This window comes from Nerophis ophidion, linkage group LG01 (genome assembly GCF_033978795.1).
Source record: "Nerophis ophidion isolate RoL-2023_Sa linkage group LG01, RoL_Noph_v1.0, whole genome shotgun sequence".
Lineage (NCBI taxonomy): Eukaryota > Metazoa > Chordata > Actinopteri > Syngnathiformes > Syngnathidae > Nerophis > Nerophis ophidion.
In genome coordinates, this window is record NC_084611.1 from 63066653 (window position 1) to 63092799 (window position 26147).

General features: G+C 42.0%; 2 protein-coding genes across 2 annotated transcripts in view; one reads left to right on the forward strand and one right to left on the reverse strand.

Annotated features, from left to right (window-relative positions):
• LOC133557997 (uncharacterized) overlaps nucleotides 1-9093 on the reverse strand; it is a 34563-nt gene extending 25470 nt beyond the window's left edge. The window contains exons 1-4 of the mRNA XM_061909044.1: nucleotides 8714-9093; nucleotides 4308-4627; nucleotides 4146-4210; nucleotides 3697-3854 (exon numbers count right to left, since the gene is read on the reverse strand). Coding sequence (XP_061765028.1) covers nucleotides 3697-3854; nucleotides 4146-4210; nucleotides 4308-4627; nucleotides 8714-8969 — 799 coding nt within the window. The 5' untranslated portion in view covers nucleotides 8970-9093. The remainder of the gene's footprint in view (nucleotides 1-3696; nucleotides 3855-4145; nucleotides 4211-4307; nucleotides 4628-8713) is intronic.
• On the forward strand, nucleotides 1-25382 carry LOC133557992 (uncharacterized protein K02A2.6-like). The gene is made up of 2 exons (XM_061909029.1): nucleotides 1-129; nucleotides 20406-25382. Exon 2 carries the CDS (start codon nucleotides 21022-21024, stop codon nucleotides 25018-25020), a length of 3999 nt encoding a protein of 1332 aa, XP_061765013.1. The 5' UTR covers nucleotides 1-129; nucleotides 20406-21021; the 3' UTR covers nucleotides 25021-25382.
• The last annotated feature ends 765 nt before the right edge of the window (nucleotides 25383-26147 follow it).

Consider the following 26147-nt stretch of genomic DNA (forward strand, 5'->3'; position numbering starts at 1 on the left):
GACATCATTGTTTTGGATGTATTGTAGTTTCTGAATGCTTGTGCCAGGGATTGCAAAGGAGTGTATATCAGGAGCCAAGCCTGGAGGAGATAAAGTTGTGCATGAACAAGCTTTTCTTTATCATCCAGGGTGAGTATTGGACAGTTGCTGGGATGGTAGAAGGATGTTTTTAGAGCTTTTTGATGTACGTTTCAAAGATGAGTTAAGGGTCAATCTTAATGCTCGGACAGGTGACAGATGTGGCGAGGGAGATCCATTTGACGAGCGAAAGTGACAGCATTGCCCAGGGGTAGCATGCAGTTAGACAAAAGCTATGGGTCCAGCATTGGGCCCTGGGGGACACAACAGCTGACATTGTGGGTATGTGATTTTGCTGCGCCCAGCATGACATGCTCAGTTCTGCTGTTTAGATAAGAAAATGAACCAGTTATGTACGTTTCCTGATAGACCAGTGGCATAATGTAGGCAGCAAAGGGGGATGCCGTGATCAACTGTATGAAAAAAAAGCTCTAAGGTACAAGAGGGTGAGTACAGTAGGGGAACTGGTATTTGCTGCCTTTAGGCGGTTGCTGGCTCTTTCTCTGCTACAGCCAGGGTAGAAACGGGACTAAAACGTCTCAATTTCTGCAAATTTTTTCCAGCACTTGACAGGAATGGAAGATTAGAGCTGGGCCTGTACGTAGTAAGAAAAGGCATTGCACAAGTACAATGAAATGTGTTTTTAGTACAAACCCTCTTCAAAAGAAGACACACGTTGCAATAGGCTAGAGAAAAAGAACGCTGATGCGTTGCCATTTACTGCGCTTCGTAAAAGGTGGTAAAAAGGTGGACGTTGGGAGAAACGATGAGTAAAAAAAAAAAAAAGAAGTCAATCCCATACTGGGATTCTATGGGGCAAGGGGGCTCAGCATATGAGACACGCCAGTAATGTAATGCACGCAGCTTAAAGCAACGGTTTGAGAACATATAATCGAATATTACGATATAGTTATTTTCTATATCGCACAGAGAAAAACCTGCGATATATCGTATTTATCGATATATCGCCCAGCCCTACGCTGCAGGCACAGCTAACAGAGTTCCACTTTTCCAGGTGTTGTTGACAAGGAAGGAGTGTGTCGCGTCTTCGCTGCATGGTCCTTTAGTAGAATCTCAATGCAACGACCTTGCCTGGACAATCTAGATTAGAATGTGTATTTGACCGAGCAACCTTTTTTTTTTTACTTATCACTCTCATTGTCTGTTTCTGGTCCAGGCCATGAGAGAAGACTTTTGGATTCAAGGCGTTTCCCCCTCCAAAAAATAGTCAGCTGAAAATAGTATTTAACACAGAGGAGATATGACCGGTTAGAAGAAAGTGCTTTATGATCTTGGTTATAAGGGGAGAGAAGTCAGCTTTCGGCCGAGCTGAAAGGGAAGGTAAGGTGCCCAGGGCATCTTCTGTTGACGATCAACACCTCTGATGTCAGAGAAGGAGCAGAAGGGTTACTAGAAGAGGAAAACAGTCATGGAAAAGGGGAGCTTACATTTAAGTGCAAGACACTCGCAGGAGGATGTTTTAGGCAACATGATCAGGGACAACTCTGTGTCTTGTTGTTGGATGGCAGTTAGACCATCATCATGGCCAATGCAAGCTGCTTCCTGTTAAACTGTAGCCAAAGGAACAGGCTTCATCGAGGGCAGAGTAAACCTCTGGTAGGTGAAAAGTTTCTTTCAGACATATGATGTTGAGTAAATTCTCCAAAGTTCCTCAATCAATTATTACTTATTGATTGAGTATTGAAAAGTTAGTTCAGTGACAGTGGCCTGAACATTGAAACACGCTCCACGCAAGCTGGAATCCACTCAACAAATTATAACAGCGGAGAAAGCTGGACAGGGGATTTCACACGGTTTCACATGACTGAAGTGCAGAAATGTAGCAATATTTCGGGTTACGGGGGCAGCAGCCTGAGCAGGGAAGCCCAGACTTCCCTCTTCCCAGCCACTTCATCCAGCTCCTCCCGGGGGATCCCGCAGTGTTCCCAGGCCAGCGGGGAGACATAGTCTTCCCAATATGTCCTAGGTCTTGACCGTGGCTTCTTACCGGTCGGACGTGCCCGAAACACCTCCCTAGGGAATTCGGGTGGCATCCTGACCAGATGACCGAACCATCTCATCTGGCTCCTGTCGATGTAGAGGAGCAGCGGCTTTACTTCGAGCTCCTCCCGGATGACAGAGCTTTTCACCCTATCTCTAAGAGAGAGCCCCGCCACCCGGCGGAGGAAGCTCAATTTGGCTGCTTTTACCCGTGATATTGTCCTTTCGGTCATAACCCAAAGCTCATGACCATAGGTGAGGATGGGAACGTAGATCGACCAGTAAATTAAGAGCTTTGTCTTCCGGCTCAGCTCGTTCTCCACCACAATGGATCAATACATAATCTTAATTACTGAAGATGCCGCACCGATCCGCCTGTCGATCTCACGATCCACTCTTCCCTCACTCGTGAACAAGACTAAGAGGTTTTTTTGATTGATTGATTGATTGATTGAAACTTTTATTAGTAGATTGCACAGTTCAGTACATATTACGTACAATTGACCACTAAATGGTAACACCCGAAGAAGTTTTTCAACTTGTTTAATCAATTCATGGTACTTAAACTCCTCCCCCCCACCCGGGCAAGATCTCCTCCCCAACCTGGAGATGGCACTCCAGGTGAAGCCACATCATCTGCAAAAAGTAGCGACCTAATCCTGCTGACACCAAACCGGATACCCTCAACGCCCTGACTGCGCCTAGAAATTCTGTCCATAAAAGTTATGAACAGAATCATTCCCATATATATATATATATATATATATATATATATATATATATACACACACACGTTCACATACACATACACACAAATATATAAACAGCCCGGCACTCAATCCAAATTATTTTAACCCAACGCGGCCCCCGGGTCAAAAAATTTGGGGACCCCTGTCATATATGAACACTATTTTTATCTTAATGGACAAAAAGTGCAGTTACTTATTTTGTAGTATTATTTTGTTTCTGCCATATTATTTTGTTTATTCTGATATATCACTTTATTTATAACGCTTGTGTTGCTTTCATATGCACATTCATTTTTCTACTTGAGCTACATATATACATTTTGAATGTGTTTGTATTTTTTCAAATAACACTTGGTTAAAGGATTTGTGAGTAGTTTTTAACATTTTGAGCACATTTAAAATTACCATGATAATAATGATAAGTGTGATAATTTTGGTCACAATAACCATGATAAGAAATGTTCATACCCTGACATCCCTAATTGTGGTATAGTTTTAAGCCATATCGTCCAACCTTAATAGGGCGTGAGTTAATTAGCCAAGCGCCGTTGTCATTTTAGCTGAGTGGCGTCACTTTACTGGTAAAGAAGGGAAAATAAGTGTAATTTATATAGAGCTGGTTTTCTATAAAAATGTTGTGTGTCAAAAAACGCAATTATTTAGAGGAATTCCTTACCCTAGTCGACCGTTATTTTTGACGCTTTTGTATGAAATGTAATTTCTCTTCAGGGGAGTCAAATATTTGAAAACTACAACATTTTTTATTTTTTTCAAAATAATCCATTCTTGTTTTTATACATTACGGAGGGGTAAACTGACCTGCAAATCTGCAAATACAACATATTTTATCTGGTGATCCAAAACTCACCCATCCTGAGGCCCAACAACTTTGCATAATCCCTGCCGATCCAAACCTTGAGCTCATCGCCCTCCGGGATGGGCTGTGAAACCTTGTAGTAGATGTTTTGATAGAACTGGAAAACAACCATGTTGTGTTGGTTCTCACTGCTGCTATATGTAACATACCTGAAACACAGAGCAATGAATAAATGACTTGTACAAGTTAGTAATATTTAAATGTAGAATAGAACAGAATAATATGTTTTGTCCTCAAACATGAGAGCATGCCAACATTACAGCGGCTACTTTGTAAGGTGCAATTAAAATACATTAAAATACAGGACAAACTATATATAACATACTAAAAATAAATACCATTACAGATGGTATATATATATATATATATATATATATATATATATATATATATATATAGATAGATAGTTATTATTGTTGTCTTCAATAAATAAACAGTACCTCATCCAGTTTGATTTGTTTTCATCAGAAGCATCAACATAGACAAAAGCAGCATCATTCCTGATCTGCAGAAAGTACAAAGGTAAATAGTGTTTACATTCAGTTGTATTTTTCACTAAATATAACCAACACAATGTTACTCTGAAATAAACGTTGACTTACAGCCCAGGCATATTTCAGGTTAGATGGCATGTGGGCTTTGGTCACTTCTCCAACATAAGGTCCAAAGAGTATGCCCTGTTGAAGGTGACACTTGGCATACACCTTCCTCTGGTCAATATGCACATCGCCAGAGGATCCCAGATCAGAAGGTCCTGGATCGTAAATGCACAAACAGGAAGGCAAAGAAAGCACTGCTCGCGACGGACCGCCTTGAAGCCATGTCTCACCAGGTGGCAGAGCAGCATCAGGGATGTACTTGTGGTTTGAGTGAGTCTGGATCAGAGACATACGCTCGGAAGATTCTTGACTTAAGTCCAGCCCTGTAATCAAAAAAACAGGGCTGTCAAATGGTTACATTTTTAATCAGATTAATCACAGGCCTGTTGTGGATTAACCAGACTAATACGCAGTGATGTGGATAGGTTTTTAATGTCGTCAGTCCCTGTGACCTAAAGTTAGTGATTTCAGTGGGTCTCTGGGAAATTCAATAGATCCCAAATTAATAAATGGTATTTCTATTTTTAATATTCTTCTTTTTCTTAAGTTGTAGAGTTAAACTCTGTTAATGATGATTCAGTATAGTATGGTTATATGTAATGGATACAATTGTGTTCAAAATGTATCTGAAATTAAACTACTACAATTAAAAATGTATGTTCACCTTTCCCTGCTTACCTGAGATAAACACGTCGGAAGCAGCAGTATATGCTCAGACGCCATTCAAAGTATTTTTCATCAACACTAGCGCAGTATGTTTTTTCAATTAATTTATCGACAATAGTGGGGATAGGTTGATTGGCAACACTAAATGGGCCTTAGAGTGTGAATGTGAGTGTGAATGTTGTCCGTCTGTCTATCTGTTTTGGCCCTGCGATGAGGTGGCGACGTGTCCAGGGTGTACCGCTTTCCGCCCAAATGCAGCTGAGATAGGCTACAGCGACCCCCCGCGACACCAAAAGGGACAAGCGGTAGGAAATGGATGGATAGTCGTGACGTCATTTTCCCCAGAGGAACGCAAGTCAAAACATGTAAAATGAGGGTAAATTTTCTCTTATTCTTGTTTAAAAAGGTAATTAAAAGTCTGGAAACACCTAAAAAAAACTCAACAAAATACATTGTAAAAAAAAAAACCATCAACAATTGAAAATTATGGCAAAGCAATAAAAAAATGTATACTAATAACCCGAATGCAGCTGAGATAGGCTCCAGCACCCCCGCGATCCCAAAAGGGAAAAGCGGTAGAAAATGGATGGATGGAATACTAATTCATAACAGACTTGTTTTTAGATGTATGAATACATTATTTGAGCCTTTTGAATGAAAATCATATCACCATAGCCATTTATGCTCAATACTTAGTGACATCATGGTGAAAACGCCCATAACCAAACCCCCACCACCACAGGTATCTTGACAGTTAAGGGGAAATTGATATTATTAAGGACATTTAATATAATGTGGTCATCCATGTCAAATAAAGCACTTGGCTTTTTTTAACAAAAAAAACATAAGCTTTTAGTTTTTGTTACGTATGACAATGAAAATACGGTGTATTGGACCAACAATCACAATACTTAGTACTAGGATTTAACATGTTAGTTTATTTGCACAAGCAGGTATTGGTAGTTATATTTAAGCATAGCAACCACAAAAGAAGACAAACTAATGCGAGCTCTTGTTCCTGTCCTATGTTTAGTTCGGCTCTCAAAAACTTAGACTTCCTTTTATTTATCCTTTTACTAAAAAAAAACTAATACAGTAAAGAATAAACTCGATTGCATCACACAAAGTTTCTCAAACAAATCAAATTTTCAAAAACAAAGTGATCACTGCAGACACAAGCGGTCTGATTGTATTCCACAAGTTGATGATGTATATATATTTAAGAGCCCTTTCCTTCGAGGCACTTTCGTTTTCTCCCCTGACTTTATTCAACTTTAAGGAACCCTTTTTTTGGGACTCTATGAAAACTCTTTTATATCTCTCCATTTGAACGACTGGAACACCCAAAAACAGAACAAAAATATGGCATTGTCCACTCAAACTCTACACTCGCCCTCACTTAATGCTACGCTCAAGCTGTTTGACCATCATATGAGGTAAAACGCGAAGAAGAAAAACGGATGTGAAGTCACATGCAACCCAACTATAGCCTGGAATTTACTGATGTCCCGCACATGCTTGGTGGTCAAGCTAGCGGTGTTCTCAATTGGTACTAGGCTCAATTTAGCCTTTCTCCAAAAAAAAAAAGCCCTATGCTTGTGTTGTTTTCGGCTGTACAAATCTTCCGTATCACGAAAAAGATAAACCTTTCCTCAGAGTTCCTCAAAGGGTAAATAAAAAGGGCAGAAGAGTGCAATATTTTACGAAACAACGAGAACAACAGCACACACTCCAGTCCAAGAGTCAAAGAATGCAAACATTTTCACTGATCAATTTGTTAAAATATTTCTTTGGTATACTTTTAATGATTATTATTTCCCATTTAAATATTATCTTGACATTATTTGTATTTTTTTAAAACACATTTTTGCAATGAGTGCTTCAAAAAGCACTAACCCAGCGAGTCTAGATAAAAGAAAGCAAATGTGATCAAAACCTGAGACAGTTAAGCTTTTACTAAAAGGCAACATTTATAAGTGAAGCTTTCATACCCAATGTTGACATTTATAGTAATATTTTGAACAAGACTCGTAAACGGCGTATGCAACACGAACACACATCAGTAGACGCAGAGGTAAATCAGGAAATCCCAAATAATTCAAGCAAAAGAGCTGTGTATTTATCTGGGAGAGTCTTGATACCAATTTTCGTGACCCAGCCACACACAGAAGTTGTAGACCTTCATACTTTTCCAATTTTCCATCTGTTTTGTCATGCAGAATGGCATCTGGAGCACAATTGTTTGATATGTCAGAGAAATTGACCAATGTATAATCTTTGATATCAATCCATTCATCCATCCATGTTCTACCGCTTGTCCCGTTCGGGGTTGCTGGAGCCTCTCCCAGCTGCATTCGGGCAGTAGGCAGGGTACACCCTGGACAATTCGCCACCTCATCGCAGGGCCAACACAGATAGACAGACAACATTCACACTCACATTCACATGCAAGGGCCGATTTAGTGTTGCCAATCACCCTATCCTCAGGTGCATATATTACTCAACATTTTTTTTCGATTTAGTATAAGGATATATTCCATTGCATACTTAGATTTTTTACTGTAATATGAATTTTGTAGGCATATTTAAGCCCCCGGTCGGTCTGTGCTTAGCGTTGATAGTTCGCGCGCTTCTTATTAATGTTGTAAGCATTTCACCAATCTCGCGCACTTTGCAAATTTGGACGCGATCTAACAGCAAAACAGTCTCCCAACACTGCGTAGATGGCATCAAGGCCTATTTATCCAAGCGTGAGGGGTGGGAAACGAAGGTGTTTGGCGAGGGAAGTGTGGATTCAGGTCGAGTGGCCTATTTTAAGCTCCAGGTAACCCTACATTATTATATTTTATAAAAAGTAAACCAAGTTGTGGTAGTAGTTTAATCAGTAGTTTGGCCATGGATGTACACTGTATAGTGACGAATCCAATAAACATTTGATTTGATTTGACATTAAATTTCCATTGCACCAATTGGTATTGTGCTTACAACACTAACAAGAAAAATCTCAAGTTTCGTTGACCACCAATGGTTTTCACTTCCGGGAAGAAGTCACGTGTCGGAATACAAGCAATAAACTGGACATAGATTGTTCGGGACAAAGCTACCGATGGTGCCTTGTTATTCCTCCGCAAAATCTGCAAATTACCTCGATACTCATACACTTAAAATGATCGGAACGACAATAATAACTCCATCCATTCATCCATTTTCCTACTGCTTATTCCCTTTGGGGTCGTGGGGCGCTAGCGCCTATCTCAGCTACAATCGGGCGGAAGGCGACGTACACCCTGGACAAGACGCTAGCTCATCGCAGGGCCAACACAGATAGACAGACAACATTCACACTCACACACTAGGGCCAATTAATGTTGCCAATCAATTTATCCCCAGGTGCATGTCTTTGGAGGTGGGAGGACGCCGGAATACCCGGAGGGAACCCACGCATTCAAGGGGAGGACATGCAAACTCCACACAGAAAGATCCCGAGCCCGGGATTGAACCCTGAATATTCAGGACCTTCGTATTGTGAGGCAGACGCACTAACCCCTCTTCCACCGTGAAGCCCAATAATAACTAATGTTAAGAATTATACATGGCACTGAAGTAATCAAACCCGTTTCTAAATTAAAAGGCTCAAACGATATTTACATTCCCCACATTCCCACAGCTTCCGTATTTCCGGTTCAGCATTTCATTTATTCTGCTAGGTATTTATTTGACGATTGAGTGAGATTAAAACTTACTGAGGTAACGGCGTTTTGTTGGAGTGTTTTGGCTCAAGCCGGGCGTTGCAGTGGTCGAAATATTAGCAGCAAAATCCCCGGTCGGTCTGTGCTTAGCGTTGATGTGATACTTCAGGCTGCTAGTGCTTCGGTGAAAGGAAAACTCCTTTCTGCAGAGAGTACACACTACTTTTTGCCGGTCGATTGATCCGTCTGTGAGTTTTCTGTACTCAAACATCCCACCAAGAGGCCCAACGTGTTGTTTGGAGTCGTCCATTTTGGTAAATTCCGCCGCCACAAAAGCTGTGGAGCGTCAATCCGGGCCAGCCAGTGGGATTGGGAGTCGCTGCCCGTTTCTTCTTCTGACTCTTTTTCTTCTTCTTTGGTTTAATGGTGGTTGGCAAGCAACCCTATGGTGCGCAATACCGCCACCTTTTGATATGGATTGATTGATTGACACTTTTATTAGTAGATTGCGCAGTACAGTACATATTCCGTACAATTGACCACTAAATGGTAACACCCGAAAAAATTGTTCAACTTGTTTAAATCGGGGTCCACGTTAATCAATTCATGGTACAAATATATACTATCAGCATAATACAGTCATCACACGTGTTAATCATCAGAGTATTCATTAAATTATTTACATTATTTACAATCCAGGGGGTGGGATGTGTGTGTGTGGAGGGGGGGGGGGGGGGGTAGGTTTAATTGATGTCAGCACTTCAGTCATCAAGTGAAGTGAATTATATTTATATAGTGCTTTTTCTCTAGTGACTCAAAGCGCTTTACATAGTGAAACCCAATGTCTATTTTTTACATTTAAACCAGTATGGGTGGCACTGGGAGCAGGTGGGTAAAGTGTCTTTCCCAAGGACACAACGGCAGTGACTAGGATGGCGGAAGCAGGGATTGAACCTGAAAATCTCAAGTTGCTGGCACGGCCGCTCTACCAACCGAGCTATACCGCCCCAACATCAACATTTGTATCATCTGAGAAATGGACATTGAAACAGTGTAGGTCTGACTTCGTAGGATATGTACAGCAAGTAGTAGTGGACATAGAGAGATCAGAAAGCATAAGAACAAATATATACATTTGATTATTTACAATCCGGGGAGGTGGTTTGTGGAGGGGAGAGAGTGTTTGTTTAGGGTTCAAGTTGCCTGAAGGTGTTTTCTTAGTGCGGTTTTGAAGGAGGATATAGATGCACTTTCTTTTACACCTGTTGGGAGTGCGTTCCACATTGATGTGGCATAGAAAGAGAATTAGTTAAGACCTTTGTTAGATCGGAATCTGGGTTAAACGTGGTTTGTGGAGCTACCCCTGGTGTTGTGATTATGGCGGTCATTTACATTAAGGAAAAAACGTATTTCCTTGAATTGCCGCCGGGGCGCTAATTAATTTAAAACCTATTCTCACTCCTGCGCTTACCAAAGGCATGCGGTAAAAGTAAGCATGCGCTAATTATTTTAAAACCTATTCTCACTCTGGCGCTTACCAAAGGCATGAGGTAAATTTAGGCCTGTGCTTTTAAATTTGAGTGTGATGTAAGGATAGCATCATGAAAAGCACATTTATTAAAAAAAATGTTAATGTACGGGAGCCTGTATTTAACCTTGGGCGGATGCTCCAATTATTCCCTACTTACCCAATAAATGTAGTCTAAGAGAGTGGGAGAGGAGACAGTTTATATACAGTAGTTGAACAATTTACTATATACACCAAATAAACATACAATAACCAGACAATAATAAACACACATTAATTACAGTCATACACTTGTCCCCACTCACACGCTACAGTACCTCCCCAACTCGCGCTGTCCACTTCCCTCGCAGCTATGTAGCCACGATAGCACACAACTAAACTCTTTATAATGTTCCAAACTCGCTATGCAAATAGTAAACAGTCACAGGGGAGAGGGTCTCTTTAACAAACTAAACTAATACGTTAATCTGCCGTTCGTGAAGTCACAGTGCAGCAAAGAAACACACGTGCGAGCTGCGGTTAGCACACCCGTCCCATCTACTGGCAACGTGAGTGCCCAAACGTCCTAAACTTTAACGAGTGCAACTTAAAAACTGTCTTATATAACACACTCAAATAGGAAGTTTACTGTGGTTATTTCTCTGAACTGCAACCGTGGTGAACTATCTCCCGTGTAGTATTACCGACGCTACGTTGCTTGTTAATGCCGGTGCTCTTTTACACTTTGTTTAACGTGCCGGCGGACACGGAACTGCCCGAAACCATAGCAACCGGAAACCATAGCAACCGAAGCCATAGCGACGGCTAAACAACTTAAAAAAACACATTTTACCTTTCCAAAGGACACATATGAAATAGAAATAAATAATAATAATCAAACCCTTAACAGAAACGATCTCCTATTTGTAGAACTAAAGGGACAATTACATAAATATGCAAACCTTCAGAAAAGTTAATATGTAGCATAAAAAATGCAAATGGCCTTAAAACGCCACAACACTCAGTCACCGTATGTAAGTACCCAAAATAAAGACTCAACATAAATATAAGTTCAATCGGATCAGAAACATTGGAGGAAAACGGATTAAAACCCGATGCTAACTGCCCATAGAAAATACATGGGTATTGCTAGTAGCTACTATTAGCAAACAAATTAACTTACTAACTCGGCTTAATATCTTAACATCGCCACACTCTCTCATCGCAACTCGGCCCTGATGGTCGGCATCTATAAGTTTACAATTAGTTGTAAAATGTTGGACAGTTGTTTTTACGATATGCAGGCAAACGACAACTTTAAAACATACCGGCTTCAGATGTCCCTAGGCTTAGCCGCCGCACCTGGCAGCCATCTTGGAACGCTGGATTATATAGAGCGCGATAGGCTGCATCGGGTCACGTGAGCGCCTGTGTTAAAGGCCTACTGAAACCCACTACTACCGACCACGCAGTCTGATAGTTTATATATCAATGATGAAATCTTAACAATGCAACACATGCCAATGCGGCCGGTTTACTTTTCTAAATTGCAATTTTAAATTTCCCGCAAAGTATCCTGTTGAAAACGTCTTGGAATGATGACGCGTATGATGACGCGTGCGCGTGACGTCACCGGTTGTAGCGGACGTGTTCTTCCAGCACCCATCACGGCTAAAAGTTGCCTGCTTTAATCGCATGATTGCACAGTATTCTGGACATCTGTGTTGCTGAATCTTTTGCAATTTGTTCAATTAATAATGGAGAAGTTAAAGAAGAAAGATGTAGGTGGGAAGCGGTGTATTGCAGCTGCCTTTAGCACCACAAACACAGCCGGTGTTTCCTTGTTTACATTCTCGAAGGTGAAGCTTTACTATGTAACAGAGCGGTCAAGCGAACATAATTCCCGACCACATGTCAACCGGCAGGTTTCGGTAAGAAATTTGTGGTAATACGTCGGCTCTTACCATAGACATGAGTGGAGCTTGCGTCCTCCTGCAGCTGTGGACTCTCTTACCTCCTCCCACCGGAGACACTGGCGGTCACCACACCCGTGGCCGCACCCCTCCGACTTTCAGGTACCATATAATCTCACTAAAACACTAGTAACAAAATAAGCAGATAAGGGATTTTCCAGAATTATCCTAGTAAATGTGTCTAATAACATCTGAATCGCTCCCACTGCCCTCGCCTTTTTTTTTCTAGTCCTTCACTCTCACTATCCTCATCCACTAATCTTTCATCCTCGCTAAAATTAATGGGGGAATCGTCGCTTTCTCGATCCGAATCGCTCTCGCTGCTGGTGGCTATGATTGTAAACAATGCGAGGATGTGAGGAGCTCCACAACCCGTGACACATGCGCACATAGTCTGGTAATTCCGGTACAGGCAAGACTATTTTATTAGCGACCAAAAGTTTCAAACTTTATCGTCGATGTTCTCTACTAAATAATTTTAGCAAAAATGTGGAAATATCGCAATATACTCAAGTATGACACATAGAATGGACCTGCTATCCCTGTTTAAATAACAAAATCTCATTTCAGTAGGCCTTTACCCTCGCAAGATCAAATGTGGAATCGGCGCAGGTAATATGAGGGGATGCCATGACAGGAAATATGGCTTATTTCCCACCCGTGTTACACACTCGTGACGTGACAAGTATGACCCGGCGGTAAATCGAGGCATGCGCTAATTATTTTGCTAAACAAGTTTGACCCGGCAATAATTCTAGGCATGCGCTAATTCTAAGCATGCACTAATTATTTTGCAAAACGAGTTTGACCCGGCGGTAAAACGAGGCATGCGGATAACATATACCCGGCGGAAATTCAAGGAAATACGGTAGTTTGACATGTACTTCGGTATCAGGGAGGTGTAGCTAATTTTATAGACTAGGCTCAGTGCAAGTTGTTTTACTCTGTCCTCCACCCTGAGCCAGCCCACTTTGGAGAAATGGGTAGGAGTGAGGTGTGATCTAGGGTGGAGGTCTTGAAGTAACCTGACTAGCTTGTTCTGGGATGTTTGGAGTCTAGATTTGAGGGTTTTGGAGGTGCTGGGGTACCAGGAGGTGAAAGTTTGGGCTGAGGTGGAACCTTACTCTGTATCAGTGTTTTTCAACCACTGTGCTGTGGGAGATATGTAATTTCACCTATTTGGGGTAAAAATATTTTTCGCAAACAAGTAATTATAGTCTGCAAATATTGTGCCGTTGTTGAGTTTCGGTGCTGTCAAGAGCTCAGCGACGTAACAATGTACTCTTCAGTAGATGGCAGCCGGTAGCTAATTGCTTTGTAGATGTCTGGAACATGTCGTGTGAGACGACGATGGTTTGTCGTGAACCCAATATGCAGACCACAGTGGGAGGCAGAATGCTGGTGAAAAGGTATCTAATGCTAAAATCAAAAATAAACAAAAGGTGATTTTCCCTAAGAAAAGGCATTGAAGCTTAAGGAAACTAAAACTGAACTGGCTACAGAGTAAACAAAAACAGAATGCTGGACGACAGCAAAGACTTACAGCTGTGGAGCATCCACAATGTACATACGAACATAACATAACACTCATCAATGTCCCCACAAAGAAAGATAGCAACAACTTAGATATACTTGATTGTGAAAACAAAGCAGATGCAGAGAATAGCATTCAAGGAAGACATGAAACCGCTACAGGAAAACTTAAATGGGATAAGCCACCAAAATAGGAGTGCAAGACAATAACTAAAATACTACACACAGCAAAACACCAAAAACCTTAAAATAAGTCACAGTGTGATGTGACAGGTTGTGACAGTACACCTACTTTGAGAAAAGAGCTATTGTGAGGCATGCTTGGTTGGTTTGAAATCATATCCAACACTTGCGACAACGGCTTTTTATTGTCAATATCGGCTGCTAAGTTAAATGTTTTAATGATTTCTGCTAGTGGTGTGCCTCAGAATTTTTTCAATGAAAAAAATGTGCCTTGGTCAAAAAAGGTTAAAAAACGCTGCTCTATCTTTTTTAAATGTATATTTTGCTTTGTACCTTACATGTTCTGAGTGTAATTCTAAAATATCTTCCTCTACTAACCAAACCTTTTCTTTTGCTAACTTATTTTTTAGTATTTAAATTTCTCTATTGTATTTCCAACATGTACAACACTTTCTATCTGTTGACAACAGTCACACAGCCCTGTACAATGTTTCCCTATCAATTTCAAATAACTATTCAGATTTGTGTGTCCCAACGTCATTCTAGTAACAACGTCTTATTCCTTCCTATTTATGTTGCAGTGGTGTTCCGTCAGGGCTAGCAAAGCCTTCTCTGCTGGCCTAACATAAATCATGATCATAAATTAATAAAAGTATTGTTTTATTTTTGATTTACTTTTCATTAATATATAAAAGTATTCAACATATTGTCTTCATGTCATATTAACGTCCAGTGTTGCTGCTCAGTAGTGGTTGGAGTGTCCGCCTTAAGATCGGTAGGTTCGTGAGTTCGAACCCCAGACGAATCATCCCAAAGACTACGACAATGGGACCCATTACCTCCCTCTTTGGCACTCAGTATCAAGGGTTGGAATTGGGGATTAAATCACCAAAATGATTTCCGGGCGGCGCCACCGCTGCTGCTCACTGCTCCCCTCACCTCCCAGGGGGTGAAGGTGATGGGTGAAATGCAGACGATAATCTCACCACACCTAGTGTGTGTGTGACAATCATTAGTACTTTAACTTTTTTAAGTTAGAGCTTTTAACCAATCAAAATTCAGCTAGCTACTTGCCAGCGCTGTATGAATTCTGCCGGAGGCCTTCTGAACCAACATTATCGGCAGCAGTGCAGTTTAAGGAACAATGATATTCAGTTAACAGGCAGTTGCAGTACTGTAGCTGATCAGATCACAAGTTGTTGACGGTAGCCCTACGTTGAACGTGACTGTGATTGGATACTCACTTGTCCGAGTATCTAATCACAAGTTGTGATTTACGAAAGCCGAAAATGGCAACGAAGCCATACCAGGCCAGTGGCGAAATCAGCGGCACTCACTTTTTTAACCATCAAAGAAGCAGAACAAAACATTGATTAGGTGGCAGATGTATATTTGCAAGGGCATTTTCAAGAAGGATACTTAAAGATAAAACTAGATCTTGTGAAACGAGGCCGGTCAACCCCGGAAACGAGTTAAGCTGCCCTGGCGGTGAAATTGTTTGCCGGCCACTTCCACTCGAGTTAGCCAACTATGAGCGTTACCAATGGCTTTACAAATTGTGAGTTCAAATATGTTTTTTCACATTCAATATGTTTTTTACGATTATTTTTGTGTTTACAGTACCAAATCTGACGCCAAAAAATAACCTGTTTTGTACACTCGTTACAAATTGAGGTGATTCAATGCACATTAGTGAGCAAGTGTGTTTCTGTAAAAATATTTTTCAAGCCGAGGTCATGTGGTGACTTAAATGATGGTATTTTGAGAGGTATTTAGGTATAAGTATAAGTAGGACATCACTGAAGGTCTAGGTGGGAAACACACAGCCCGCCACTGTTATATTGCCTCCTCTCATTACACTTACTGTCCTCTGGACTTTGTAATACTCCCTACATGTTGTTTCCTTATTTCAATTATCCTGCCACCTTTTATTGTGTTCTATCTCAACTATAATATTCACTTCTGATTTACTATGGTTAATCTCCATGTTTACTTATGTTGTAGTGGTTGTTTGCTTTGCTAATTTGTCCCCCAGAACTCCTTCATAAGCAGGTACCCCCTTTACTTATCCTATAGATTGCCAGGATTGATTGAATGAGGCGTTTATTAGTAGATTGCTCAGTACAATACATATTCTGTACAATTGACCACTAAATGGTAACACCCAAATAACTTTTTCAACTTGTTTAAGTCGGGGTCCACGACAATGAATTCATGGTAACTATTTCATAAGGACTATTTTAAATGTTAATTGTTCTTTCACATATGAATTATTGTTTCTGATGCTATGTTTTTATGCTGATCAATGCACTGCTGGAGTCCAAGCAAAACGACTGCTTCATTTTCCTTTACCCAATTAATACCCATATAAATTCCTATTATTTCCACTGTAAAACCGATGAATTGTCACTGATTATTTTGTATTTTCTTGTGGAATAACTGCTGAGGTTCCTAAATGTTATTTATAGTTGTTTATGCATCTGTATATATTATGACATACTCTGAATACGTTTCCCCAATCCATTTTTCTATTTAATAATTATTTAAACTTCTATTCTTTAATAATTGCATAACTACATCTGGGATATCGTACATCCACGGTGGTATTGCAGGGATTGGTACTGTAGGGCTAACTTTAATATTAGTAATTTGAACTTTGTTTACCTATACCTCCTATTATCCACCCAAAACTCTTCATGTTTTTTTCTTTTCTTTATCTTGGCAGTTTGGTAGCACTAAACTGTGGTCCCTTTCATGGAATCTTATAAGTTTAATAAACTGCTGAAAGTGGATCTCTTCTCATGCCTAAAGGTTTTTCTTTAATTTTTACTTGTAACGCTGCCACTGGAGTTGACTTTGTAGCTCCACAACATAACCTTACTGCTTGTGACTGGATCCTGTCTGTTTTCCCAACTAATGTTTTGAAGCAGATTGCTAAATGCTTCAAACTGTTCCCACAAGGTTTGGAGCATGGATTTGTCCAAAGTGTTTTGGTATCCTGGAGCATTCAAAGTTCCTTTCACTGGAACTAAGGGGCCAAGCCAAACTCCTGAAAAACAACCCCACACCATAATTCCTCCTCCACCAAATTTCACACTCGGCACAATGCAGTCGGAAATGTACCATTTTCCTGGCAACCTCCAATCCCAGACTCGTCTATCAGATTGCTAGATGCAAAAGCGTGATTTATCCCTCCAGAGAACACGTCTCCGCTGCTCTATAGTCCAGTGGCAACGTGCTTTACACCACGGCATCCAATTTAGCATAAGACTTGGTGATGAATGGCTTAGATGCAGCTGCTCGGCCATAGAAACCCATTCCATGAAGCTCTCCGCGTACTGTACGTGGGCTAATTGGAAGGTCACTTGAAGTTTGGAGCTCTGTAGCAACTGACTGTGCAGAAAGTCGGCAACCTCTTTGCACAATGCGCTTCAGCATCCGCTGATCCCTCTCTGTCAGTTCACGTGGCTCACCACTTTGTGGGTGAGTTGCTGTTGGTCCCAAATTCTTCAATTTTCTTATGATAAACCCGACAGTTGACTTTGGAAAATTTAGGAGTGAGGAAATTTCACAACTAGATTTGTTGCACAGGTGGCATACTATGACAGTTCCACGCTGGAAACCACTGAGCTCCTGAGAGCAGCCCATTCTTTCACAAATTTTTGTTGAAACAGTCTCCATCCCTGAGTACTTGGTTTTATACACCTGTGACCAGGCCAAGTGATTCTGACACCTGAATCTGATCATTTGTATGGGTGTTGACGGAGATAGATATATTTTTATATCCTAGTCATATTTTAAAACAGCTAAGTGTTGGGCATACGTAGGCCTTGATAGTTGGAATGTAACTAGCAACAATAACACTCTTTTTTTCTCCAATGTCCCATGCTAAGAAGGAGAATAGATATGGGAATTCGCTCTGGAGGAGGAGGGGGAGAGGAGGAGGAGGTGGGCGAGTGAGAGGGAGAGAAGAGGCGAAACTTCCGTAGTAGAATTAGATCAATTTGGGCGATGCGATTGAAAGGTTGTTGTATCTAGATTGGTCTCCCAAAGCTTTGGTAATAAAATATCAGAATAAGCAACTCTGCCTGAGATTCATTTATAACCAGCTTATGTGTCATCGAACCAACCTGGGAGGTGACCGTCAGAAGACCGGGTCCAAACGCAACAGTGTCCAAATTCTTTTGGCAATATAGTGTATTTTGCTTTCAATACCTATCAGCCCCCAAATCTTTCCCTCTCAAAGCTCCCATTATATGTAACACATTTTTTACTTTCTGCACAATTTTACTGATGTGGATTGTTTATGGAACCATATTCCTTAATATTCAAATAATTGAACTTCTCCATAAAGTTTAATTTGGAGATGAACCTTCCTTTTAGTACAATTCATGACTTTAGTTTTCCCAATCGATAATCTTAAACCCTGACCTGTTCCCCAATCTTGGACTTTATTTACCACTTTTTGTATCTTCTTTTGTATATGATTTGCATTCTACCTCTCTTCCACATCACTCCATCATCAGCAATCAGTGCCACCCCCACTAATCCATCCACTTTACTGAACACTTAATTTATCATTATCAAAAGTACTGGACTTATTTTACTCCCTTGCGGGGTCCCATTTAACACTTCATGTGTTGTAGTATAATCATTCTCTATTTTTACAAAAAATGTTCCTATTTGTTAAGAAGTCTTTTATCCATCTGTGCATTCTTACTATAATCCCAATTTTTATTTTATTTAATTAGCAACCGCCCTGTGATGAGGTGGCGACTAGTCCAGGGTGTATACCGCCTTCCACCGAATGCAGCTGAGATAGGCTCCAGCGACCCCCCGCGACCCCGAACGGGACAAGCGGTAGAACATGGATGGATGGATGGATTAATTAATCAGCAACCACTGTTTCCACAACACATCATAAGCTTTCTCTTCATCAAAAAATACTGCAATTATACACGTTTGTACTTTATTTATTAATTTGTTCTTTTCTAACTTCCTCCTCCAACTGCACTGCTGGTTTGTTTGTGTTACTTGCTTTCCGAAACCCACTTTGGTAGTTTTTTTATTATATCTTTGACTCTAAATAACATACAAGTCTTTCATGATTTTTTTTTTACCATAACTTTGCTCAAATTTGAAGTCAATGCTATGGGACTATAATTATCTGCCTCTTCCGGGTCTTTTCCTGGTTAACATATTGGAATTATTACAGCTTCTTTCCACTCAGCTGGTAATTTCCCTTCTTCGTATATCCAATTATATAATTTCAACACCACTTCTTTGATTATGATCTGGTAACTTACCTGCTGAAACTTTACACTCACCTCTCACTAGTTTTAATGCTACAGCCAAGCTGCTTGACCATCATGTGAAGAAGGAAATTTGCAACCCAGCAATTCATTTTAATTCAGCCCCTTTAGTTCAGTTCAGAACTTGAGAGAGACTAACATTTTTGCAGTGAATTCCTGCAACATTAGACCCTTCTGTTTTATAAAGGAACTGGGCCCATTGTACCCACATTGACACTGTTATGTTTAAACAAAGGGGGGATGAAGGCAACAGACACCAAGGGACAGTATGTTCAATAATGTATTATATATACATGTATGTATATATATATGTATATATATATATATATATATATATATATATATATATATATACTACAAAACAATACTAATAAACTATAGAATAGTGTGTGACAATACCCAAGAGCGTGTGTGTGTTACCGTAAATGTTACCGTAAATGTTGAATGAAGAAACAGACAAAATCAAAGAGGGCAACGAAGAAGAGTTTCGAGATTCAAGTGAGGTCCGTGGGGCAGAGAGAGGCGTCAGAGTCCGGGGGCGAGCAAGTAGTCGAGGAACGAGGGAGGCAGTCAGAGTCCAGACGGAGAGCAATGGAAAAGTGAGACACACAGCTTACTTTCAGGGCGACGGAGGGTAGGTACACCATTGAGAAACTATATTCCGGCCAGAGATGGCATGTTGTGCAGACTTAAGAAGACCAGGAGGCTCATCACCCACTGGTGCGCTGATTTCAGATTGATTGCAGCCAGTGGATTGACACGTGCAGGAGAGGAGCCGCCATAAGTGTGTCCCGAGGTGCGCTCTGCTGTGCTCATTGAGGATTGCGCTTTGGCATGTGCCTGGGCCGTGACATTGACAGATTTTGACGTTAAAGGCCTACTGAAACCCACTACTAAGGACCACACAGTCTGATAGTTTATACATCAATGATGAAATCTTAACATTGCAACACATGCCAATACAGCCAGTTTAGTTGACTAAATTGCAATTTCAAATTTCCCGCGAAGTATGCTTTTGAAAACGTCGCGGAATGATGGCGACTTGTCCAGGGTGTACGCCGCCTTCCACCCGATTGTAGCTGAGATAGGCACCAGAGCCCCCTCAAAGAGAATAAGTGGTAGAAATGGATGGATGGATATATGACATCATTAAACACACACGTTCAAATGTATCTGTTCTCCCTGCTGAGTAAAGTACACAATGTCTAAATATTACATTATTCTGTTACCACACCTAGGAACCTGCTTGCTGGGCTGCACTGGAATGAAAACTCGAGCCGCCCTATAGCCACTACACAAGAGGGTGCTGAGCGCTATGCAGTACGCTACCCGAAGTATAAAGCACGGGGCCATGTGGTCAAGAAAATCGCGACGGAGCCAACATACCGTAGAGGCCACAAAACATGTGTTATGTTTTTGGACATCGCAACTTGCCGTAGTTGTAAGCAATGCATGATGGGAATCCGGATGTTGTGTCGTTGTATTGAAGTGCGACTGAAATAAAGACACGCTAAGAAATAGCTCTGTGCCATCTACTTAATGGGTCGTAGACAAACTTACAAATAATAGGAACATACATAACAAGTGGCGACGAGGTGGTTTGAGGTCCCACGGGCGCGGTATGTTTGGATTGTGTGTGTGTGGTCAAGTTTTATGAGTGGCGGTGATTTACTGAAGAGAAGCTAACGCGGCTAGTTAGCATTTGGCGCGTCACAGCCTGCGTCTGTTGTGAACAGCGCGAAAAAAAAAAAAAAAAAGAGAAGAGGAGACGCGTGACATCGCCGGAGGGAGGACCCGTCTGAGGAGGAGGAATTGTCAGAAGATATTGCTTATAACCAAGAGCCTGAAAGGAAAATGGCAGGAGTTGTTGGTAATATTGGCCCTTTTGATGAGCACGTGGAACAGTGGAGTGCATATGCAGAACGTTTTGACTATTTTGTATTGGCAAATGACATTGCTAATGATAAAGTAGTACCCACATTTTTGTCAGTGATGGGTCCAAAGACATATAATTTGTTGCGTGACCTGCTGCAGCCCACCAAACCGGGGACCAAAACCTATGCAGAAACAGTGGATGTTCTGACCCAACATTTTTCACCCAAACCATTAATGCTTGCTGAGAGGTTTAGATTCCACAGACGAAATCAAGAAGAGGGAGAATCTGTTACCATGTTTGTTGCAGCGCTGAGGAAATTAGCTGAGCATTGTGAATTTGGACAAGGTTTAAATGATGCATTAAGAGACAGATTGGTCCTCGGACTGAGAAATGAAGCCGCTCAGAAAAAACTGCTGACTGAAAGTAACCCGACGTTGCAGAAAGTCATTGAAATCAGTGTCGCCATGGAAATGGCCTCAAAGGAGGCTCACCAAATGAACGCTACAGGCGGAGTGCATACAGTTCAAACGGATAGACCTAGTGGACAAGGGACATGTTTCCGTTGTGGAAAATCAGGACACCTAGCCATGTCATGCTGGTGTAAGGATATGGACTGTCGCAGTTGTGGAAGAAGAGGCCATATCGAGCGGGCCTGCTTAAAAAAAAAGAACAAGGAGAAAACATCAAAGTCTGCCAACATACATGACTCTGTGAAGAACAGGAGGAAAACACAGGTGCACACTGTGAGACAACGGGAGACTGTGTCCAGCGATTCTTCGGAAGGAGAACAGGAGATGAGTGTACACACACTGAATATAATGAAGATGGATGAAGATTCAGAGGGTTACTGGGTGGAGCCCATGCTGGAGGGGCACCCAGTGAGTATGCAAATAGACACTGGTTCAAAAGCATCCATCATCTCAGAGGGGGTCTACAAAAAAGTTTTGGGACACCTTACGCTGCGACCGTCTGATACTAGGTTCAAAACCTATCTAGGAGAACCTGTACCCATGGCAGGAATGACTGATGTCGTGGTCCAGAGTAACAATCAGGTGAGGAAGCTCCCCATCTATATTGTTAAAGGTAATTACCCGGCTATTCTGGGACGTGTGTGGCTAGAGGAAATGAAGCTAAGCTGGCACACTGTAAAAATGGTATCACCAACGGCTACTAGTCTAGCTGCTATTTTGAGGAAACATGATGAGGTTTTCCGGAAGGAGTTGGGCAGTATGAAGGACATTACTGTTAAGCTAAACATTAAACCGAAAACAACACCAAAGTTTATGAAGGCCAGGTCTGTACCATATGCTATTCGATCAAAAGTGGGGGATGAGTTGGACGCCTTAGTTAAAAGCGGTGTTTTGGAACCGGTGACTGTCAGTGAGTGGGCCACGCCCATAGTTCCCGTACCCAAGAAAATGGGAGAAATACGAATCTGTGGAGATTTTAAGGTGACACTGAACCCTGTACTGTCAGCAGAGCAGTATCCTCTTCCCCGCATTGACGATTTGTTTGCCGGGCTGAGTAAGGGGAAAAAGTTTAGCAAAATAGACCTGAACCAAGCCTACTTACAGATGCACGTTCATGAGGATTCTAAAGACTTGCTCACCATAACTACGCAAAAGGGGCTTTTCAGATATTGTCGACTCCCTTTCGGGATCACATCATCCCCTGCACTTTTCCAACGTGCCATGGATCAGATCCTACATGGCCTCCCTGGTGTACAGTGCTATTTGGACGATATTCTGTGCACAGGAAGTACGGACCAAGAACATCTGGACAATTTGGATGCTGCTCTTCAAAGGCTGAAAGAGTATGGGCTCAGGGTTCGCAAAGACAAATGCGAATTTTTTCAACTGTCTGTTGAATATTTGGGACATGTAATTGATGCCCGAGGGTTGCATACTGCGCCGTCAAAGGTTAGAGCGATAGTCGATGCCCCGCCGCCAGAGAATGTTAGCCTATTACGTTCATTCTTGGGCTTACTGAATTATTATGGCCGCTTTATACCGAACTTGTCATCCATGCTCAAGCCGCTACATGACCTGCTTTGTCAAGGAAAGAAGTGGAATTGGAGTGATGCCTGTCAAGAGGTTTTTCAGAAAACAAAGGAGACATTAGTGACATCAGGGGTTCTGACCCATTTTGATCCATCACTCCCCATTCAGTTGGCCTGCGATGCATCCCCGTATGGAGTGGGGGCGGTCATTTCACATTTAATGCCGAACGGGGTAGAGAGGCCCATAGCATTTGCATCACGGACCTTGAACAAAGCAGAGACTAACTATGCTCAGATAGAGCGGGAGGCGTTGAGCATCGTCTATGGGGTTCGCAAGTTCCATCAGTACTTGTATGGGAGACAGTTTACACTGCTGACGGATCACCGACCCCTGACGACCATCCTGGGGTCGCACACTGGGTTACCCTCACTTGCCGCGAGTCGCATGCAGCGGTGGGCGTTGCTTCTGTCGGCTCACTCGTATGACATCAAGTATCGCAAGGCCGACCTGCACGGCAATGCCGATGTACTGTCCAGGTTGCCTCTTCCTATCACCAGGCCTGAGCCACGGGCAGCAGAAATATTTTACTTCAGTCAGGTGGATGGTGCGCCAGTTTCTGCTGCTCATGTGAGGAGGGCCTCTCGCACGGACCCTGTCCTGTCTGCGGTGATGGACATGGTGATGGGGGGTAGATCAGGTGGCGATGCCCCCAGTATTCAACCTTATCTCTCCAGGAGAGCAGAACTGTCTGTGCAATCTGGTTGCTTACTGTGGGGGAGGAGGGTGGTTATTCCCCCATCATTGCGTAAATCTGTTCTGCAGCAGCTCCATGCAGGTCACAGTGGAATAGTTCGAATGAAGGAGATAGCAAGGAGTTACTTCTGGTGGCCAGGAGTGGACAGAGAGATAGAGACTACCGCCAAAACCTGTTCCTCATGCCAAGAAGTTAGGAAGGCACCCCAACTAGCTCCTCTACATCCCTGGGAGTTTCCCGAAGAACCATGGCAACGGGTGCACATTGATTTTGCAGGACCTGTAGAGGGTTGTATGCTCCTTGTGTGTGTGGACGCCCACAGTAAGTGGCCGGAAGTGGCCATAATGAAAACCACTACCACTACAAAGACGATTGAGAGGCTGGGGGAGATTTTCAGCCGGTTCGGTTCTCCTCTTCAGTTGGTCTCAGATAACGGGCCACAACTGGTGTCACAAGAAATGACTACCTTCCTTGAAGCAAATGGCGTACAACACATTCGATCCGCATCATTTCACCCTGCGACCAACGGTCTGGCTGACAGGTTTGTGCAGACCATGAAGAAAGCTTTAAAGACATCTCAAGAGCAAGGATCATTTCATCAGAGATTGCATAGATTCCTGTTGAGCTATAGGAATACCCCCCATGCCACTACTAAAGTTTCCCCCGCTTCTCTGATGTTCAAAAGAAACCTTCGAACAAACTTTGACTTTCTGAAGCCGACAACGGTGAAGGATATTGTTCAGCATCAACAGGAGAAACAGATTCAACAAAGAATGCAGAAGGCTAAAGAAAGAGTCTTCTTTCCGGATGAGCCAGTGTTAGCAAGGAACTACAGTACTGGCCCCCGATGGGTCCCTGCAACTATAGTCAAGCAATCTGGTCCTGTCTCTTACACCGTCAGTACTGCTGCTGGACTGGTATGGAAAAGACACATCAATCAACTTCTTCAGGCGACAGCAGCGGCCCCCAACCAGCCGTCGGTGGATACTCCGAACGAGTTAGAGTTCAGCGCACCCCATCTCCTGCTGCCACCACCCCAAAGAACAATGGAATATACTGGTGAGACTTCTGCTTTTGACTCTTCACTACAAGATCCTGTGATGGATGTTCCAACACGCACGGCTGTTCCAGAGTCACCCAGCGGAGACCGTAAGACTGAACATTCTGTTGAGCCCCGTTATCCGGTAAGAGAACGCCGTCCTCCAGAACGCCTGAATTTATAGACTCTATGTTTAGAGACCAACCCAAACCAACTGGGGCAGAATAATCCCCATGGGTGTGGTCACGGGGTGAGGCCGTTTAACCTCATCTCAGAGTTATGTTGGGTAACTGTTACCAAACAATGTAAAAAAATAAATAAATAAATAAATAAAAAAAATTGGTGAAGTGCCCATGATACAGTTGAGTTATGGTGTTTTGCTATAAGGATTTTGTTGTTGGGGGGGGGATTTTTTCTAAGGGGGGAGGAGATGTTATGTTTTTGGACATCGCAACTTGCCGTAGTTGTAAGCAATGCATGATGGGAATCCGGATGTTGTGTCGTTGTATTGAAGTGCGACTGAAATAAAGACACGCTAAGAAATAGCTCCGTGCCGTCTACTTAATGGGTCGTAGACAAACTTACAAATAATAGGAACATACATAACAACATGTAAACTATCGACACTTTGTATCATGATAATAATACTGTCAGGTTTCACTCGCCATGAGTTTATCAAGGAGGTTGTTGCTGGCTGCAGACAGACCCCTGACAAGAGAACACCAGTCAGCGTCACCGTGGATGTGCCTCCCTTCCTCTGCGATGGATTGGAGAAGCCAGACAAGGAGGAAGCCATTGCCAAGCACAGGAGTTGCTTCGCTAGGCGTTAACTGCAGTGGCCATTTTGTTGCAGTCACTGCACGTCTTGGAACCCCGTGAAGTCCATCGATGGAAATGTTGTTCTAATCTTATGTACTACACAAGCTGGTAGTGCCACCCTTATCTCCTTTCCTAGATATCCCCAGCAGAAGCAGACAAACTGTTGATATGCTGTATATCGTCTCCACCTGCAAGTACAAAATAGTTGATAGCAAATTATGGAACCTGTTGTATCCAGACATGGATACACAGTGATTCTGTTCTCTGAGATGCAAAATACATTGTCATGCATTCTATTCATTTGTCATTTACTGTTGCAGTAAATCGTAAATATTGTTGACATCTACGGTCCATGTATGTAATACTTCTATGATATATAATGTCATGTACATTATAGCACAGTACATTTCACAGAATAAGAATACGATAAGAAAGTGCTCATTCTGACTAATCTTCCAAAGGTTGATAGAATAAAGAATGATTTAAACTTAT